Here is a 17,256-nt window from a genome sequence, read left to right on the forward strand (position 1 = left end):
TACTGTTGCTTTATATAAAGAATTGTAACATAGGATTTTGAAGATGATTAAAGACATCGGCTTTTCCCTCGTGCTCCGTCTCGTGGACAATGACTGCTGGGTGCAGCATTGTTTTCTGTTCATATTTAGTGAGGGGACAAACCTTTATCTTCTTGCCACTGGGAGGTATCTGTATAACGTACCTGATGCCATATGGTCTTAATTGATTTGAGTCTGGATTGACTCTTCCTTGAGACACAGTTATTAGCCTGCTTACTGATGGAAGGAGAAGGAAAAGCCCAGGGATGATTTAGGTCTCCGTGACCCCTGAATTCCCCAGTTTCAGAGTCTGTGCTTAGAATCCATAGGCCCAGCTCTGGAGCCCATGCTTCTTCTCTCTGTGCTGCCACCCACAGCACAGAAAGCGCGAGGGTTAACACTTTAGCAGGTTTCACAAGACATCTGGTCACATCATATATTTGGGGGAGATGTGGGGGAGTTTCAAAGGAGGTGTTTGTTCACTGTATGACAGGCATTGTAGTGTTCATCTTATGTACACTATTCATGTGATCCTGGGCGATCTCCAGGACCCTCAGGTGAACATTACAGTGAGAGAGAGGATGTGTTTTTCAGATCATGCCCAGAGAGAGGATACATTCCATGGCTAGTGAGTGGTGAAGCCAAGATTTGAATTCACCCAATTTCAAACCCATACGTGCTTTATCAACCACATCATTGTGCTTCCTAGCGTCACCGAGATATTTTTGTTAGGTTTCAGCTTTGGGTTAAATCAGTATAGAGCACAGAAAACAGGAGCAATTTGGAAAAAGAGATGAAGATTTAAAGAATTACAGTTTCTTTGATAGCTAGCATGGTCATTGCCTTCTGGGGATGTAGTTTTTGTCCTACCTTCTAGTGTATAAAACTCCGGGAATATAACGTTCCTAAGTCATTGATCACTGGTCTTTAATTTTACTAATAACAATATACAGTTATTGTTAATTTATTCTGTTAATCTTTAGGACTACTTCTGATGAGACTAAATTTGATAAGACTACTGGAGGAGTTACTCATTACTTCTTCATTTTGAGATTAGATAACCAGACCCAACCATTTCCTAAATATGACATACTAAATTGACTTCCAAAATATGGCATTTTGTACTTTTAGAAATTCTTTCCCTTTTGTAATGCTATTACCTTTTCAAGTAATTTGAAAACCCTTGTACTTCCAGGAGATTCACGTTACTGCCTCTCGTACCATTTGTTTTTGCTGATAGCTCTAGTTTTTGTATGCTGGAGTTGAGTCATGAGCGCCTCAAGACTGTGGACCGTATTTTTGTGTATCTCTGTCTGCCATGTTGCATCTCATACAATACCCTGCACAAAAACCATCAGTAAATATTTGTTGCATCAAAATGAAATTCTTACAATTTTTTTTTTTTGAGATGGAGTCTGGCTCTGTCGCCCAGGCTGGAGTGCAGTGATCTTGGCTCACTGCAAGCTCTGCCTCCTGGGTTCACGCCATTCTCCTGCCTCAGCCTCCCGAGTAGCTGGGGCCACAGGCGCCCACCACCACACCCAGCGATTTTTTTGTATTTTTAGTAGAGACGGGGTTTCACCGTGTTAGGATGGTCTTGATCTCCTGACCTCGTGATCTGCCCGCCTCGGCCTCCCAGAGTGCAGAGATTACAGGCATGAGCCACCACGCCTGGCCTCTTATAAATTTTTTTGAAAATTGTAGAAAATTTACCACGCTAACTATTTGTGTTAGTTGCTTTGAAGAGAAAAAAGATACTCCCTTTCTCTTGGAGAAACGTACTCTTGTCTTTGTATGTTTGTTGTTGGTTTTTTACTAGATTCCATACCAGTTCTGGCATGTCAGATAAGCAGATAGCATGCCATTTAGGCTCTAAAGCAATACTTCACATCCCCATTTAGTCCTCGTTATTTGTGAGGGATACCTTCCAAGACTCCTTTGGATGCCTGAAACCACAGCTATCGAACCCTATATATACTATGTGTTTTTCCTATACATACCTGTGACAAAGTTTAATTTATAAATTAAGCACAGGAAGAGATTAATAATAACTAATAATAAAGTAGAACAATTATAAATCTATACTATAATGAATGTTATGTGAATGTCATCTCTTGGATTAGCATGTCTTACTGTATTATACTCACCTATTTTCAGATCATGGTTGACTGTGGGTAACTGAAACCACAGAAAATGAAACTGTGGTTATGCAAGTACTAATGTGAACTCAGGTTCCTTTTAATTGGTCCTTTTGGACTGAGAGCACATCATTTTTACTTTATTAAATCACTGTTCTGTAAATGTATTTAAGTATTGGCTTAAACATTGAGGTAACCGAATAAAACATGGTTTTTCTTTTTTGTAGAACATGTTCTTCAAGTATACATGGAATAACTTTTTGCATACACAAGTGGAAATTTGTATTGCACTGATTCTTGCAAGTCCTTTTGAAAACACAGAAAATGCCACAATTACCGATCAAGACTCCACTGGTGATAATTTGTTATTAAAACATGTAAGCTTATTTGGTCTCGTTTTTCTCCCACTCTCTCCTGGTTATAGCAGTTTTCCACTTGACTGTGATGTGAATTGAGGTTTAAAGGGCTTGAGGTTAGATTTCAGAGTCTAAATATTTGACTATCATGTGTTCGTTTCACTTTTAACATGTAAATCATTATATAAATCAAGTACTGGACAAATAACTATTAAATGAACAGTCTTGTAAGAAAAAAGGTAAGTGGCCCCCTTATTTGGTAAAATTAATAGGTTTGAAGATATATAAATTCTTTGATGATTTGAAGAATCATAGAAATTTAAATACTATGGAAAACATTTGCACTATTATTTGGCAGACCAGAGTGTAGTTTCTTTGCTGAATACGTGACTGAAAGTCAGGAGAACTGAGTTCTTTGTGATGTTGAGAGTCTCTTCCTGGGGTCTCTTTTTCTCTTCTGTCAAATATGAGATAATTTTACTAAGTCAGTCTTCAGATTTTTTCTTGCTTGGTAGTTCTATGGTACTTTTAAAATTTCTAGCCCACACTTGGTTTACTCGCAAACCTAAAATGTAGAAAAGGCTAGCTTGGAACAGCCAAGTTGATGGGAAAGACAAATGACACCTGAGAAGAACTAGCCCTGCACATTCCAGTATTGCAGCCTACAGCAGTTGTCACTGACTTGCAGACTTTGGGCAAAACCCACCTGTTTTTAATGTTAATGCAGTAATGTTAGTTCATCTGGAAGTAAGACTTGCTCACATTTTAAAAGTACAAGCATTACTTTGGATTCTAAGTTAAATTTTTGCCAAGGCATAGTTTTCTTTATTCCATTTTAATTTAGCTCAGGTTTTATATTTCTGTTCTGAATTTTCACAGCTAATAAAACCTGGCTTTCCTTTATAGTTAACTATAGGTAGTTAACTGCACTACCTATAATACTGAGTTTCCTGTAGATGTTCTGTGGAGGGTGTGGATCCTGATTTGAATCTCTGTAGTGTTGTGGGTGTCTGCAGTAGATTGATGATCACATTGCATTTGGCTTAGTAACATTTAGCTTGCTAGATTATGCATACTACTATTCTCTTTAACCTAGAGTTCTGTTTCACTTTAAAGTTTTGATGCTTTGAAGTATTAACTGGAATATTCTTTTTTTTTTTCAGCTTTTCCAAAAATGTCAATTAATAGAACGAATACTTGAAGCCTGGGAAATGAATGAGAAGAAACAGTAAGTAAATTGTTTTTTTGAAAGGAATTCAGTTTGGTTGGTAATATGAGGAAAATAATACCTCCTTGCCCTAGTCAGAAAAAAATGGAAATAATTACATGATACTGGCCATTTTACAATTTAAACTTTTCCCCAGATTATTTCATTGTAACAGTTGTTTTTATAATACTAGTAATTTCTTGTTAGGTCCTCTTGTTTTTGGGGCAAAACCAGTGAGTTCGGAGTGTTCCCCACCTCTGTGCTGCCTTTGAAACTTCCTGGTCCTTTTTGAATGGCTACTGTTCTAAGAGTTATAAGGTTAAAGTTAAGTCCTTGATGATGTGACTTAGTGTATTTGTCCTGGTCACCTTATGCTCAGAACAGAAGGTATCACGTACATATTTTCATTGCAGAGAAGAGTTGCTTTGTACAGGGACCTAGAGGAAAAAAATTGCTCAGTGTTTTCTTTTTAGAAAATGTTTGTTAGCTGATTGGCAAGGTTATGTGAAGTATTCGTTGATACATGTAAGTAGCTTTGTTACACAAAACGTTTTCTTACAGGTGTTGTCTGTAACAGCATTCCTCTCTAGTGCTCTGGGAGCCTTTATGTCACCCTGTAGATTCTGAAGCATGGTGGCATAAGGGCGTGTTTGGGAAACACTCTAAAGGCATGCTTCTGTGTTTGTTTTTAAGACAGGTTTATTGAGATATAATTCTCATATGGTAAAGCTCATTTTAGGTGTACATTCCTAGGAATTCTGACTGATGCCTGAAGTCACCATCACCACAATCAAGACATTTCTGTCACCCCCAAAATTTCTCTCATGGTCCTTTGTAGTTGATCATTTCCCAGCATTCTTGTTATGTGTCTCTGTGTCTCCAGGAAAGCTAGATGACTCTTGGGAGTCAGCCTTACTTTGTGAGGTTTGATTTTTTTTAAAAAATCATTTAATAAGCACTGCTACTAGGGTTTTGATTTGGCTTCATGTGGGAAATTGGCATTTTGTTTGTTTGTTTGTGGCAAGGGGCTAGTATTGGTAGACCTCAGATACATTCTTCCAAATGGAGCTCTTTGGAGATGCTGTTTGTGGCCCAGTTGACATCTCTGGTTATATGTCTGACTCCGTCTTGGCTTCTCTGTGCCCTTCCCAACCTCCAGTCTTGCTGCCTCCTCATCTGGCCAGGGCTCAGATATCCTTTGTGCCCTGCTCTCCTGGTGAGTCCCGTTTTCTGGAGGCCTGGTGAATACCATTCCCTCTATCTAGAGGGATCCCGAAAGAACTTTCCTTGTTTCCTTGCACAACAGCCTGAAGCAATTTGAAGCTGTGGGTCACCTTAGAGATGGGCCTTTGTTTTCTTTCACTTGTGTACTTGAGGGAGTGCAGGCGAGTGACTCAGTTGCCTGTAGGTAACACCTGGCTCTCACTGAAGAACTAAAAGAGACTCTGAGCAACTCAGTGAAGATTGACTCTGGCCAGGCACGGTGGGAGATGCCTGTAATCCCACTGCTTTGGGAGGCTGAGATGGGAGGATTGGTTGAGGCCAGGAGTTCGAGACCAGTCTGGACAACATAGGGAGATCCTGGCTCTATAAAAAATTAGCCGGATGTGGTGGTACTTGCCTATAGTCCCAGCTACTCAAGAGGCCGAAGTGAGAGAATTGCCTGAGCCCAGGAGTTTGAAGCTGCAATGAGCTGTGATTGCACCACTGCACTCCAGCCTGGATGACAAGCAAGACCTTGTCTCTACCTAAATAATCAACCCTGTACTTTCTTACCCTTAGGCACCCCCAAGCCCTCTAAGATTCTCTAGCAGATACTTTATTTTCCAAGCAAGCCTTCAAGCATAGGATGTTTTTTTTTCTTATTGCTCCTGAAAGGCTTTTCTCTCTCTAAGCAAAAATCTCTGCAGTGTTTGTTTCCTGCTATCTGCAGTCAAAAATCTTTCGTTTGATAGAGCTTAAAATCTTGGCACTTTGTAAATAGGTAGAGAAATCAGATTAATATGAGTTTACTTAATATATATATATATATATATATTTTTTTTTTTTTTTTGAGACGGAGTCTTATTTTGTCACCCAGGTTGGAGTGCAGTAGCACAATCCTGGCTCACTGCAGTCTCTGCCTACCGGGTTCAAGAAATTCTCCTGCCTCAGCCTCCTGAGTAGCTAGGATTTCAAGTGTGCACCACCACGCCTGGCTAATTTTTGTATTTTTAGTAGAGATGGGGTTTTGCCATGTTGCCCAGGATGGTCTCAAACTCCTGACCTCAAGTGATCCATCTGCGTCGGCCTCCCAAAGTGTTGGGATTACAGGCGTGAGCCACTGTGCCTGGCCTGATACAAATTAAGTGTAAAGATTGATCATGGTTGGGAAGATGAGACCCTAAATGGGAAAAGGACAAAGACTGTTTGTTTGCATGTGTTCAGAATGGTGTATGGTCAAGTACTAGTTGACTGTCTCCTATCTTGGCCAAGTCTCACATCAGCTAATATCTTAACTTGAGACATGTCATTGGTAGATAATTATTTCTATTCATTGATATAATAAAAATTTGCTATCTTTTAAGAAAATGAACCAGCAGAATTCTTACCTCAGTTCCTTATAATCTGATTAAGGTTTTTTGTTTTTGTTTTTTTTTTTTTGAGACGGAGTCTCGCTCTGTCGCCCAGGCTGGAGTGCAGTGGCGCGATCTCGGCTCACTGCAAGCTCCGCCTCCCGGGTTCACGCCATTCTCCTGCCTCAGCCTCCCGAGTAGCTGGGACTACAGACGCCCGCTACCACGCCCGGCTAATTTTTTGTATTTTTAGTAGAGACGGGGTTTCACCGTGTTAGCCAGGATGGTCTCGATCTCCTGACCTCGTGATCCGCCCGCCTCGGCCTCCCAAAGTGCTGGGATTACAGGCGTGAGCCACCGCGCCCGGCCATCTGATTAAGGTTTGAAAAAGTTTCATTAAAAAGATGTAAAATAAAATCACAATAACATTAGGCATCAGAGAAGGTTTATTTGATCTTTTAAAAAATAATGTGTTATTGACAGTGAGTGATGATTTTTGAGATTTGAATAAACTGTGGCCTGTTGACTGAGGCTGCCATATAATCTTTTACAATTTCACACCCCTCCCCGACCATGCTGCATGGTCATATTCTGGCACCTTCCATTCCTTTGTTTTTCTTTTCTTTTCTGTCCATCGTCATTTTCTTCAGTGCCTTCAGGGTTTAAAATGATTGTTTAAAAGTCCGCAGTATTTACCGAGTGTTTCATCACTTCATCCTATCAGGAATCTGAGTATTTGTCCTTTACCTCTTGTTAGGGCTGAGGGAGGAAGACGGCATGGTTACATGGGACACCTAACGAGGATAGCTAACTGTATCGTGCACAGCACTGACAAGGGCCCCAACAGTGCATTAGTGCAGCAGCTTATCAAAGGTAAGTTATTTGTGAAATTTGAATTACATTTTTGTTGTGTTGCAGGAAGGATTTAAGGGTCAAGTAGAAATGCATGTAGCATTTTTAATAGTGATTTGTGGGACTTCTTTATATTTGGCAAATTATGTATTTGAATGAGGTTCTTGAGAATGTGTTTGAACAGTGTTGTTTTTTGGCTGTATTTATGTTCATGTAGTTACGGATCATTCCATAAGCATTGGCAGGCTTGGCTGGATTCAGCATATAAGAGTCACCTATTGTCATTCTTAAAGAGCATTGCTTGGTGAATCATGCTTTTGAGTATTGTGAGTGTGAAGTACTCATATGCTAGCAGTTGAGCCACCTCAGCTATAATTTTGCCTTTTATTTTCTGAAGGCCTCTATATAGCCTCTGAATTAAGTTTCTTTAACTGGAATATTAGGGCATTTATCAGCATTTCTTTGATGTCGCTATCACTAAAATGAGGGGTATTGGCTTCTAAAGGACTCTTTCTGTATAGCATTTCAGTTTAATCAGCCCAAGCTTATTTGGAAGAAACTATATGGATGCTTTTTTACACTGGTCCCAAGCCATGAGCCTTCTTCTAAAATGAGAGAACTGTGTACTCTGGGTTTTTGTACCAACAGGATTACCAATCCTGAGACCTATTCTGAATGTGAACAGTCTTTAACATCCATGGTAAAGAATTTGTTCAGTTAAAATCATTTCCCAGTGGGTCTTCCATTTTTTCTTAAGAATGTTTGTTTGTTCAAGAGGCTATTCCCTGTTGAATGTGCACTAAAACCACAGTTGTCACCAGGGATGGAAAAAGCGGTGTGTGCCCACTTCTAATTTTGCTTCTTGAGAGAGGCATAAGAGGTATAAGCGTCTTCCTTGGGCCATTTCACCACACAGTTTATCTTTATGTCCTAACTAAGAAGAAATGGCCATGTGATATGACTGAGTTTTTAGATCAGACTTTCCTTTATGGAAGCTGCTTGCCAGGTGGTACATGTGTACACTTGTGTGAGTGTGCACACATGCATGGCTGTTTTAAACCAGAATTATCAGATGACTAGTTAGGCCTCTAAAATTACGTCATGGTTTCTCATGATTTTCTCAGAAAAGCAGTTGTTTATCCTTTTCTTTAACATTTCTCTAGAAGGTAGAATTTCACTATTACCTATGTATCCACGTTGGCCCATGACACAAATATTTAGGAAACATGATCTTAGAGCAATTTGAGAAGCCATACTAGGTTCTGTGGAACATTCATTGGCCAGCTGCCAATGAGAGCATTTCAAGAAAGTGTGCAGGAGCTGTCATTTGCAGCATTTTCTAGACTTAACTTGACCATGGAAAAAGATCCCCCTACCCCCGACACGTTAAACACCTACCACCTTTCTCAGAAAAGCTTGTTGGAAACACACTTTCCAGGTTAAGCTTCTACCAGAGCATTTTCAGAAACTTGTTAAGTTCACAAGCTACCTTAGGGCTCTTGGCCTAATCAAGCCTATACCATTGGGTAGGGGGATTCTGGTTCCTGAAAGTCCATGGGATTTGGGCCTATGGAAGGTTTAATAATTCCATTTCTCTAAGAGCACTGGGCTGGCTGTCACCCAGTTTCTCAGCTGGGTGACTCACCATTGATGAACCAGGTGAGTAGGCCCACTTTTATATTACCTGCTTACTTTATTTGTCTATGTGGAGGTCATTGTGGTGATAATGCTTTTTTGCTTTTCTCACTCTGAAGATCTTCCCGACGAAGTCAGGGAACGATGGGAGACGTTCTGCACAAGCTCCTTAGGAGAAACTAACAAGAGGAACACGGTAGATCTAGTAGGTTTTACAAGGTTACATTTTTATTCTTTCAGTGCTCTTAGCCTTTGCCCATTTATTCAGAAAGATGTAAAAGATCTTCCATTTACCTCAGTAACTGTGAGCCAAAGATAAATTCTTATCTCTTTACCAGGGAGAGAGGTCAGTATTCACAATATTCTTGCCCATTTGTCTAGTCCTCTCCTAATTACCTGCCTGGGATGACAGAAGGATATTGAGAAGTCACTGATTTCTGCTCCACATCCTACTTAGTGTCCATTTCCCTCCATGCCCTGCTGCCGAGCACCTCAACAGCCTCTTGCCTTCCTTTCATTCTGCTGGGTTTGTGGCCACATGCCACTGATAACCCTGGGTGCTTAGGAAAGTGAAAGATTCAGTTGGATATTTTTCTGATATTATTGAGTTGAGTATACCCTCGTTTTACATCATTCCCAATGGGGGAATATTTTGTAGATGACTTTGAAACCCCAGCTTTAAAATTTTTTTTACCAGAATTGGGACTTTGAGCCAGGGAATAATGGCATTGATAATTTTTTAAAAAATTATATTGGACTTTGGAATGTATTTTTTGGTTTTTAAACACATTAAGTTTTAAGGTAAGTATTGCTTTGTTTCTGCTTTTAAAGATGGGGAAAGCATTTCCTTTTACAAGTACATGCCAGCTGATAGTCGAGGGGTAGCCTTTGCTTAGACAGAAGCAGCACGTGACTCGACATTGAAGTGTTTATGTTTGGCGTTTAATTCTATATTTCAAATTTGGCAGTGGCAGTCTTGAATTTCTAATATGCAGTAACACCTTGACTGTTAGGAATTCAATGATCTGGCAGCCTGAAGCAACAGGGAAGCAGGCTCTGAAAGCCAGAGAGCAGCCACTTGGTCCTCCTGTGTCACTCCCTGGAGGGCTGTGCCTCCTACTTTGTAGATTGCCTAAAAATATGGTCATCTTTTTCCAGACTCCTGACAGAGTCACACTTTTTAAGCGGGGAATAATGATAGAATTAGGAAGTATTAAGAGTTGGAAGAATTATGAAGTTGAGGTAACTATTAAAAGGAAGCTATGTGGGTCCATTTAATTAAAATAGACCTAAGGCCTAATAGCCCAAGTGTCTCTGTGTACCACAGCCCAGCTGAGAAAATGACATTAGTATTGACAGCCCTGGGTCATCAAGGAAGGGTTAAGTCATTTTTAATGAATATTTTACCCATTGTAGATAGATACTCGGACTATCGTTTAACTTGAGTGTTCTGGATAATCAGGGTTTTTTTTGTAGAATGGAATTGTCCTCTCCCATACTGTTAAATCATACTGCTTAATTTTAGAGGTTCCCATGTTGATTCCTTTGCAGGCAATATAGTCTCTTTTAAGGGGACTATTGTCTTGTCTTATAAAGGAATATTTAGTAATCTGATTTTGTTTGGGAAACTTCTTTTAAAATTATCCTTTGATTGGCTTAAAAGTTAGAAGTCAAAAATGTCCAATTAAGCTTGTTACCAGACTTTTAAACAATTGTTTTTATCTTAGGTAACTCAAGCATATTTCTTTTGTGAGCAGTTCTGTAATAAAGAAGGACTTCATTACAATTCAGATAATGCTCACTTACTATATAGTATGCTGTCAGCAGATCTGCTCTGGGATTGTGTGTAAATGTTACTACATATATCCCCGTAGAAGGGTGTGGTCATCCCGCAAAAATAAAACGTTCAGCCCCTGGTAGACTGTGTTAGAAAAAAATTATTTTGGGCTCCATCTGTCACTCAGATTGCGTCTCGGTTCTTCTTTGCTTGCTCTGCTTTTCTGCCATCATACTCGGACTGCATAATCTAAAGTCAAACAAAATCATAAGTTGGCTTATAAAGCAAAAGTGGTTAGATTGATAGGGCCCTTTAACATTACCTATATCCCCTGTTGAGTTAGCCCCACTCCAGAATTTTGCTGTCTGTCGAGACTTTCAGGTGAATCTAAAGACTTCTTCAATTCTTTATTCCCGAGCCCTTTCTTAAATACCACTTCCGTTTAGTCTTAAGTCCTTCTGATAGGGAGTTTTGCTTTGTAGTATTGTGAGGGCTACAGCTATTCCAAGTGTTTAATATGCTTATATAGTAGGTCTAGGCACCAAGGAGATTTTAATTGTATCCTCCAGGCCATTCATTTTCCTGTCCAGAATGTGTTCAAGCTGTATCTCAGTGGGGTTGGGTACCATGTTCCAGGAAAATATGCAATTGTAAATATTATTATAAACACAACTTGGTAAATGCAGTGGGCCTTACCCTTGCAAAAGTGACATAGAAAAAGAGTGCCCATGTTTGAAATGTGGTAGTTACACTTGCCTTCTTAACATGCTTGTCACTGGAATTGGTAGTTAAATAATAGCTTGCTTATGCCCTGTTCCCTTTCCCAAATAGATAAGATTAGATACACTGCCTTGACTTCCTTGATTTTAGAATAGCTTGGCTACCTCTCTGGAAGTCATTTCAGGTATATTCATAGAAGTGGAGTCAGCCCAGTTCAGCACCACGTGCTTAAGTTAGTGCATTGTTAACCTGACATGTTATTTTTCTGTTTACAGCAAGGATACATTCATTTATACACTGAACACTTTCCTGTCCTATTGGCTGTGTACCTGAGGACTTGCTCACTTCTTTTGGATAAGCTGTGCCCAGCCCCAGGCTCCTATCACTTCTGTAACATTTTAGTTAAATTCTCTCTGAGATACTCAAAGTGCTTTAATCTTTTGGCTCCATCATACCCAAATACGTGCACAGCAGATTCATATACTCCCTGTGTTTTTATGTTTGGAGTTTATGATGAACAAAAGTTGGTGTTTTAATGATATCCAAAGACCTCTGTGTTTTGACCAAGTCCCCAAACTAAAAATTGGCAAGGATTTAGGTAGAGTGAATTTAGAGAACATAGGACATGTTTTTGTACTGACTTTGAAAAATTTGAGTTTGTTTCATTTTTTGCCCTCTTCTCCAAGGGGGAAAATGTATTTAAAATTGTTGATGCTTCTTTCCCATCATTGACAAGACAGTGTGTAGAAGAAGAGATGTAGAATGATCTGAATGTGTGCCTGTATTAATCACCAGGAGTTTCCACAGGTTGGGGTGAAACCTGAAAGTGGGTGTTTCTAACTAACCCTAGGTTATGTTGATGCTGGGGGGTCCTCAGTGGGACCATACTTTGAGGATCAAGGAATAAGTCTCTAGCTTTCACTTGTCACTAATACGGGCCTCAGAGTTTAACAGTCATTTCACACTTCTGATTTCCCTTGGGAACCTAATCAGCCAAAGTAAACACCAATTTGCTTTTTCCTGTAACAACAGTTAACGAAAATTTTATTTCGAAAGAAGATAATATCTCCGAAACTGTGTGCACTACAATAAGAGTGCACTTTACTTACGGTATATCTAGCTTGGCAAGAGTGTTATATACTTGTTGCTTTTTGCTGTATTTGTTTATATTCAGTGATTATTAGTACTCATTAATTCGGTAAATATTTGAGTGCCTACAATGTGCCAGACACTGAAGATACAGTACTAGACAAGATTGGCAAAAATTTCTGCTTCAGTGGAGATGGATAAACAATGAGTAAGAGACACGTGTGCACACACAATATGTGTAATATACAGTCATGCACTGCATAATGTTTCGGTCAGCAATAGACCGCATATATGACAGTAGTCCCATAAGATTAGAATACTCGATTTTACTGCACGTTTTTTATTTGTAGATACACAAATACTTATCACCATGCTCCAGTTGCCTCAGTATTCAGTGCAGTACTGTGCTGTGCAGGTGTGTAGCCTAGGAGCAATTGGTTGTAGCAGATAGCCCAGGTCTGCAGTAGGCTCTACCATGTGAACTCTATGATGTTTGCATGATGACAGAATTGCCTTTGTCACAATGTATCCTTGTCATGAAACAATGCATGACTGCGCGTGTTTCAGATGGTAAGTGCTAAGGAGCCAACGCATGGGAGGGAGTTAGGGAGTCTTTGGGGCAGGTGTACAGTTTAAAATCTGGTGTCAAGGAAAATCTCACTGGGAAGGTGCATTTGTGGAGTGGAGAGGGAAGAGCAAAATGCAGAGGACTCGAATTTGGGTTGTTCCTAGTGTGTGCAGGGACTTGCATGTTGTCCCGTGTGGATGTAACAGTAAGCAAAGGAGAGAACAGAAAGACTTGAGGCCAGAAAGGCGCCAAACAGCCAGATTTTCTACAGCTTTTTAGTCTATGGTAATTTTGATCTAATGAGAATTTGTTAGGTTTTGAACTAAAAAGTGCCATACCTTGATGTATATTTTTAAAAGATGGCTATGGCTATTGGGTTGAGAACAGACTGCTAGGTGGGGCAAGAGCTAGGAGGAGGGAGACTGGGGAACTGCCAGCCGTGACATTAGTCCAGGTGAGGGGAGTGCTGGCTTGCACTGGGGAGCTGATAACAGACTTGGTGAAGGGCGATGGGTCTGGAGAGGGATTTTGGCTCCATTTTGAAGGTAGAGTGGACATGGTGGGTGGGCTGGAGGAAACAAGATGACCAAGGTTTCTAGTTGAAGAAGAGTGAAGGTGGCAGTTACTGAGCTGGAGATGCCTCAAAAGGAGTGTGTTTGGAAGTGTAGATCAGGAATTCAGTTTTGTATACATCTGAATAATGAACCGATGGGATTCTGATTAGCAAGTTTCCCCCATGGGTAAATAATCTTTTTTTTTTTTTTTTGAGACAGAGTCTTGCTCTGTCACCCAGGCTGGAGTGCAGTGGCGCGATCTCAGCTCACTGCAAGCTCCGCCTCCCGGGTTCACACCATTCTCCTGCCTCAGCCTCCTGAGTAGCTGGGACTACAGGCACCCGCCACCGTGCCCGGCTAATTTTTTGTATTTTTAGTAGAGACGGGGTTTCACCATGTTAGCCAGGATGGTCTCGATCTCCTGACCTCGTGATCCGCCCGCCTCGGCCTCCCAAAGTGCTGGGATTGCAGGCGTGAGCCACTGCGCCCAGCCTAGGTAGATCATCTTTTTAGCTCATTTTGTTAATGATTTCAGACTCAGATGGTGTAGGTAGAATCAGACTCACATCTTCCATTAATGTAATTGTGAAGATGTGTGTGCATTGTGTTACTAATAAGTTGCTAAAACTAGTTTCATTTTGGAGAAAGCATTTTTAAATATCTTCTAGTATTGCTTTGAGGATCCAGTTTAAGTAGAACATGCGAAGGGGAGGTCACAATGTCTGGCACATAGTAGTTCAATAAAAGTTAGTTTCTTTCTCATCTTTAATTAAAGAGTGTTAAAATCTTATTTTGTAGGAAAAAGCGAAAGTGTGAATGAGGATACATCGAATCCTATTTTAACTTAGACAGCAAGACTTGGCTAAGAGTCGCCGACTGTGTTTTGTCCTATTTTGCTCAGTTCTTTGCATGGCCTTCTATTTCTGTGCCCCACCATGGGGTTACACCCCTAAAACACACTGGCCCAGCATGATATGTGTGCTGGCTTGCCAGCCAAGTGGCCCAAAGCTCCTCTTGAGTGCACTGCAGTACAACCACTTGACCTGCTCTTTAACATAGTCCTGTGAGATGCCAGCTGCCATGACCAAGCAGTATTCCCACTCCTCCTCTACACTCTGGCAAGGCTTTCCTGGAACATCCCCATGCCCACATCTTTACCCAGTAACTCACTAAAGCCACTCTTGACTCAAGCAGGTACCGTTCCTTGATCACGGAATCTACCTTTGATTTCATCAGGCCAGATTCACAAACAGAATGGGAGTGCTTTATCTATACCTTTGAGAGGATGGAGAGTGAAATAACTGGAAACACTGGGTTATCACAGCTTAATTTCATCCAGGCTTGGTGTCTTTACCAAAGATGGTTGGGGAAAGGAAGGGAGATTCTTCTTGTTCAGGCAGTGATTTGCTCAGAATTTTACAAGACATACCCTATACAGACCTATTTGAATTCTACTGTGGGTTTATTGAACCAATGTTGGAACAACTTCGCAAAACAGACCAGGCCAGTTAGGTACAGCTTCATGAGTTGGCAGGTAGCAGCAGCCCGTGTCTTCCCTAAGATGACATTCCCTGCCCAAAACACTTCTATGAAAAGTACAGAATAAACAGCTCAGAGAATACAGTGTAAGTTACCCGCAGAAATATAGTACTTCTTTCTAGAAGTTTACAAACTGTCCATGTTTATCCCTTGCCATATAGCAATCACTACTATTAGTGCTGTACTTAATTATTTGTTTATCTGATTTCTAATTGTTAATGCTTCCCCCAAATATTGTGTGACATTTGTAATTAATAAAAATCACTTAACGATGAATTGGTGAGCAGTTCATGTTTGTGTTTTTGCTTAATTACTGAAAGTTGGTTGTAAGTTCTGGGGGCAGGGTGCACATTTTCAAGGGTAGATGATTTGGGGTCTTTTGTGAGTGGGAAGCTGTCGACTCAAGTCACATTTAGTACTACTAGACAGTGGTTTTCTTAGTGTGGGCAGGAAGTCCAAGAATTTGAAATGGTTATATTTAAACCTGACCTTTTGAGTGGCGCACTGGTGATCCCTGGGGATTGCAGTTGGACCCTGCAGGCCCCGTACATAGAAAGGGTTTCTATGTTTCATCTGTGCCATTACCTCTGTCTTTCTTTTTGTAAACATTTAATTGGAGGTGATTATCAAAATCACTTAAATGGAGTAACTCACCTTTCTTCTTGTCTGTTTCCTGGTGATGTCAGTAGTGAGGAGTGGAATAACTAGAAGGGAGTGGCAGGGCAGCAGCCTGGCCCGAGGGAAGGAAGGGTGCCCTTGACACATTGGGCGGGTTTGGCAGCTTAACTGTGACTGACTTTCATTTTTTTCTGTTACACGTTGAGAAAAAAACTAAATGTGATTTTTCCATAAAAATGCTGATACAAATGTCCAAAACTTTTCTATGTTAAATAGTCTTTTACATTTTTATGCATATAGGTTACAACCTGCCATATTCATTCATCCAGTGATGATGAAATTGACTTTAAAGAAACGGGTTTCTCACAGGATTCTTCTTTGCAGCAAGTGAGTCACGCCTAAAGCTTTGCTTTTTGTTTTTATTTTAAATGCTTAGTTTAGTTGCCTTTTATGAATCAGCTTCAGAGTCAGATTATGTATTAGAATGTGATTTGGGGTTTCTTATTAGTTAGACCAAAGCATTTAAAATAGGAAGTGCTGGGTAAATGAAAGATAGATTTGTATTGGTTATGTTTCAAGGGATTGTTCCATACCTTATAACAGTGATGAGTCAAGTACATTTTCAGAAGATTTGAATGAACTGAATAGTTAAGAAGGCATCTCACACATGCTTGTTACACAGACCTTTACAATAGTTGAGTTGTTGCTTAAAGATTTGTGTAGTAGAGATCTGCTGGTAAAAATAATAGAAATAAGACGTTTAAAATGTAAGTAAAAGTAAACTCTCACGAATACCCCTGATGTAAGTTCTATTATAGTTACATCTAAAGTAAATTTTTAGTTGAAGTAATTCATTGCAACCCTTCTCTGCCTGCCCCTGAATTTATCATCTCCCTTTACCACCTGCTTATAATCTTTGTGGGGGAAAGCCTCGATATGAATAATAAATGTACTGATTTATCATCCATTGTTAGTTCTTGGAGAAGTGACAAATGATTTCACTTCTCTGCTAGGTATGGGAGTGAAAAACAGAAGCCCTTTTGCAGGCTATCAGCTTTTCATATGGAGAAGTTGTCCTTAGCCAGGACCAGAATGCCTTGGCTTACATGTTGCTTTGGTGCAGCAATAGAATTAACGGGGACACCTTCCCACCCAGCACGGAATGTTGTTGCTTGGCTTCTTTTTTTTAGTCTCTAAGCTTCGTCTTAGATGAAGCTTCACATGCTTATGCTGGCCCTGTCTTTTGGCTTGTAAGTCTTACACCTGTCATATTCCAGTATTGGTTGAGCTAAGCAATTGTTTGATTTTAATACTCAGACAGTTTAGAGTTTACCTTTCCCAAATAGGTCTGAAGTAGCATTTCAGCATTTGGCTGACTTCTCTGTTGATTCTTGACACTTCTGCCTTTGACAGCAGATTTCCGGAGGTTAGGGTCAGGAAGTAGCCAGTCCATAGAGGGCACTGTTGAGCAGCTCTCACAGCTTCCTGCCTTGGCTTGCTATTAGGCTGCACGGGCCGTGGCGGTGGCCCACCATGGCTCATTGTGAGCCCTTGTGCCTGCAAGCAACCCTTTTCCCAGAGCGCTCTGGTATTGTCCCAGGAAGCACCTGGACAATGGGCTCTCCCTCCA

At 40.4% G+C, this 17,256-nt stretch overlaps 1 protein-coding gene across 50 annotated transcripts in view; it reads left to right on the forward strand.

Annotated features, from left to right (window-relative positions):
* PPP6R3 (protein phosphatase 6 regulatory subunit 3) overlaps positions 1-17,256 on the forward strand; it is a 154,059-nt gene that overhangs the window by 104,973 nt on the left and 31,830 nt on the right. For 33 of the 50 annotated variants that reach the window (XM_024930605.4, XM_055094606.2, XM_034933199.3 and 30 more), the window contains 5 exons: positions 2,384-2,533; positions 3,676-3,740; positions 7,032-7,147; positions 8,881-8,966; positions 15,927-16,013. In XM_024930605.4, the coding sequence (XP_024786373.2) occupies positions 2,384-2,533; positions 3,676-3,740; positions 7,032-7,147; positions 8,881-8,966; positions 15,927-16,013 (504 nt within the window). The remainder of the gene's footprint in view (positions 1-2,383; positions 2,534-3,675; positions 3,741-7,031; positions 7,148-8,880; positions 8,967-15,926; positions 16,014-17,256) is intronic. The other 17 variants (XM_024930612.4, XM_024930616.4, XM_055094620.2 and 14 more) reach the window with 1 other exon arrangement.

This window comes from Pan paniscus, chromosome 9, assembly GCF_029289425.2.
Source record: "Pan paniscus chromosome 9, NHGRI_mPanPan1-v2.0_pri, whole genome shotgun sequence".
Lineage (NCBI taxonomy): Eukaryota > Metazoa > Chordata > Mammalia > Primates > Hominidae > Pan > Pan paniscus.